The 3,195-nt window shown below is 38.1% G+C and overlaps 1 protein-coding gene across 1 annotated transcript; it reads right to left on the bottom strand.

Annotated features, from left to right (window-relative positions):
- LOC107607689 (uncharacterized mitochondrial protein AtMg00810-like) lies at positions 1,304-2,290 on the bottom strand. The gene has a single exon (XM_016309613.1). It carries the CDS (start codon positions 2,288-2,290, stop codon positions 1,304-1,306), a length of 987 nt encoding a protein of 328 aa, XP_016165099.1.

The raw sequence follows: 3,195 nt of genomic DNA, 5'->3' as shown, positions 1-3,195 counted from the left end.
TAAATTAAAATTTTTAATTATTTTTAATGTCTTATTTTAATTATATCAAGTATTTAAAATATTTTTTGTTTTAATAAATAATAATATATACTATATCTAAATTTATTTTAAGATTATATGTTAAGAATAAGACTGGACACGTTAACACGTAATGGTATTTAAGTGTGTCCAGGCGTGTTCAAATTTTTTTTTTAATTTTTATTAAGACACGATTGGACACAACAGACATGCGTGTCAAACGAATATCAATGAATGTCGTATCTAAAATATGTCTGACACGCAAATACGATAACTCAATGAAGTATCCTTGTTTTATAAGTTCTGTGTATATCTGTTACTACTTAACAACAATAATTTATCAATGCTATATTTCTTTGAAAAATCAGACTAGCTTAGCTCCCAGGGTCCCACCCCTTGTTTAATTTTCTTTCCGAATTAGACCTCATATAAGTATATAACATGAAAGAAAGGAACGAATAATTATATAGAGAGAAGTTAGAATTTAGTCAAATTACTTTATATATATCTTAAATATTCTACTTGCCATATGTGTTGATGAGGCCATGGATCTCTCTCGTGCACAAAAAGTACAACTACTTTTATTATTATATAATAATAATAAGTACAAATTAATTAACACTCGATGATATACTTTTATATAAGGTTGCCACGCAGGTAGGGCACCGTCATTGTGCATGAATTTTGGAATTACTAGGAGGATTGCTATGCTATAAGTGCTGTAATAAAAAATTTCAACCATAGCCAAAGATATTTTATATTCCGATCTATTATTTAGTAGTGCTCCCTGCTCTGGTTTCTTCTGCTTGATGAAAATGATATTCGTCGTTTTCTCTTTCATATTCCTTAGAATATTTTAGTGCCAGTTTTCTTTTTTTAATTTTTGAAAAATACCATGTATAATAAATTTCTTATACTGTGAAATTTCGTGTTTAGAGAAATTTGAATTCTCATCAATCTCTGTCAGGTGAGTCCAAAAGTGAAGGGTGAAAAATTTGGAGAAAAAAGTGAGAAAGAGAGAGATAAACAGAGGAGGGAGGTCCAATGAAGAAGAAGCTGTTAGTGAATTGAAATTTGGAGAAAGAAAAAATTGGAGAAGATGAAAGTTGTGTTTATTCATCATCAGTTTCTGCATCACATGCTTATCTTTATATAGTTACATAAGAGCTAATTAACTTAATTTGCCTAACTAACTTTGCTAGCTGGCAATTCTAACTGACTAATGCTAATAGCAGTAACTAACTAATTCTAAGTCTACTAATGCTAACAGCAGCAACCAATTATGTCACGTTACAGCCTCCCTCAAACTAGGACTATGAATATCTAAAAGGCCTAGTTTAGAAATGTTGCTTGAGAAGGGACCAGGGGCTAAGGCCTTGGTAAGGAAGTCAGCCAATTGGTTCGATGAAGAAACCGGCATTAGGTGTGTGAGACCTGAGAGATGCTGGTTTCGAGCAGTGTGGCAATCAACCTCGATGTGCTTAGTTCTCTCGTGGAAGATAGGATTGGTGGCTATGTGAATGGCTGATCTATTGTCGCAGAAAAGTGTGATGGGTTCTGTCAGTGGCATGCCAAAATCATTCATGATGTAAGATAGCCATTGAGCTTGGCATGTTGCCAGGACCAGAGCTCTGTACTCAGCTTCTGAGGACGACCTCGCAACAGTGTTCTGTTTCTTACTTTTCCAACTGATGAGCGACTTTCCAATGTAGAAGCAATGGCCAGTGATGGATTTTCTGGAATTTGCACACATTGCCCAGTCTGCATCTGAGAACCCTGTGAGTTTAAGATCATTGGCAGCCAGGAAGAACAAACCAACTGAGGGACATCCTTTTAAGTATCGCAGCACCCTGTGAGCAGCTTGCAGATGTACATCTGTGGGACAATCAATGAACTGACTGAGTCTTCCCATTGCGTAAGCTAAATCTGGCCTTGTGTTGGTCAAGTACAAGAGCCTGCCAACTAGTTGTCTGTATGGGGCTCGATCCTCTAATGTAGTGCCACTTTCCCTTAACAATTTTGATGCAGAAGTGTAATCCATTGGAGTGCTAGCTGGCTTGCACTCTAAGAAGCCGAAGTCCTTGAGGATGTCTAAGGCATACTTGCATTGACAAAGATGGATCCCTTTTGATGAGCGGGCCACTTCCATGCCTAGGAAGTACTTCAAGTCCCCCAAATCCTTAATTTTGAATTTTTGATCAAGTAGCTGCTTGATTGAATTAATCTCAGCCAGGTCATTACCCGTCAAAACCAAGTCGTCCACGTAAACCATGATGATTGTAACCCCTGAGCTGTGATCTTGGTGTACAAGGAATGATCTGATTCTGATTTGGAGAAACCAGCCGAACTCAATGTCTCAGTCAATTTCAGATTCCACTGCCTACTAGCTTGCCGCAGGCTGTAGAGCGATTTACGTAATTTACACACTGAGTTTGCTACCATTTCGGATTGTTGAAGCCCTGGCGGAAGCCTCATATAGACCTCCTCATGTAGGTCACCGTGCAAGAAAGCAGTATTCACGTCCAACTGCTTGATGTGCCATTGTTTTGCAGCGGCCAAGGCCAAAACCACTCTCAAAGTTGACATTCAAACTACTGGGCTAAATGTGTCAATGAAGTCGACACCCTCAATTTGTGTGAAGCCCTTTGCAACCAACCTGGCTTTGTATCTTTCGATGGTTCCGTCAGGGAGGAATTTAATCCTGAATACCCACTTGCAGCCTATAACTTTCTTGCCATGAGAGAGTGTTGTGATTTGCCAAGTTTGATTTTTCTTCAGAGCCTCAAGTTCGCTTTGTATAGCTTCTCTCCAACAAGGGTGAGCAGCAGCTTCCTCATAGTTACTAGGTACAACGTTTGTAGAAACAGTCAAAGAAAAAACCTTGTGTTTTGGATTGAGTGCATCATAGGAAATATGCTACGAAATAGGATACCTACAAAGAGGATGAGTGGAACCAGAAACTGAATTGTTCACTTTACAATGATAGTCTTTGAGATAGGCTGGCAACCTTTTAATTCTTGTAGATTTTCTAAGTTCAAGTGGCTATGGATTTTGATGTGATGCATGTGATGCATGTGATGTGAGATTCTCTGTTTGTTCAACAGTGTGTGCTGAACGTGCAGGTTCATTTAGGGTGTGATCAACAAATTCAGAATGCAAATTTGATGGTGGTTGAAG

Source organism: Arachis ipaensis, chromosome B07, assembly GCF_000816755.2.
Source record: "Arachis ipaensis cultivar K30076 chromosome B07, Araip1.1, whole genome shotgun sequence".
Taxonomy (NCBI): Eukaryota; Viridiplantae; Streptophyta; class Magnoliopsida; order Fabales; family Fabaceae; genus Arachis; species Arachis ipaensis.
This window is presented reverse-complemented; position numbering and strand designations above follow the sequence as displayed.

Excerpts from the sequence above, each read along its gene's own strand:
- LOC107607689 (XM_016309613.1), bottom strand. The coding sequence starts at position 2,290 with ATGGTTTACGTGGACGACTTGGTTTTGACGGGTAATGACCTGGCTGAG.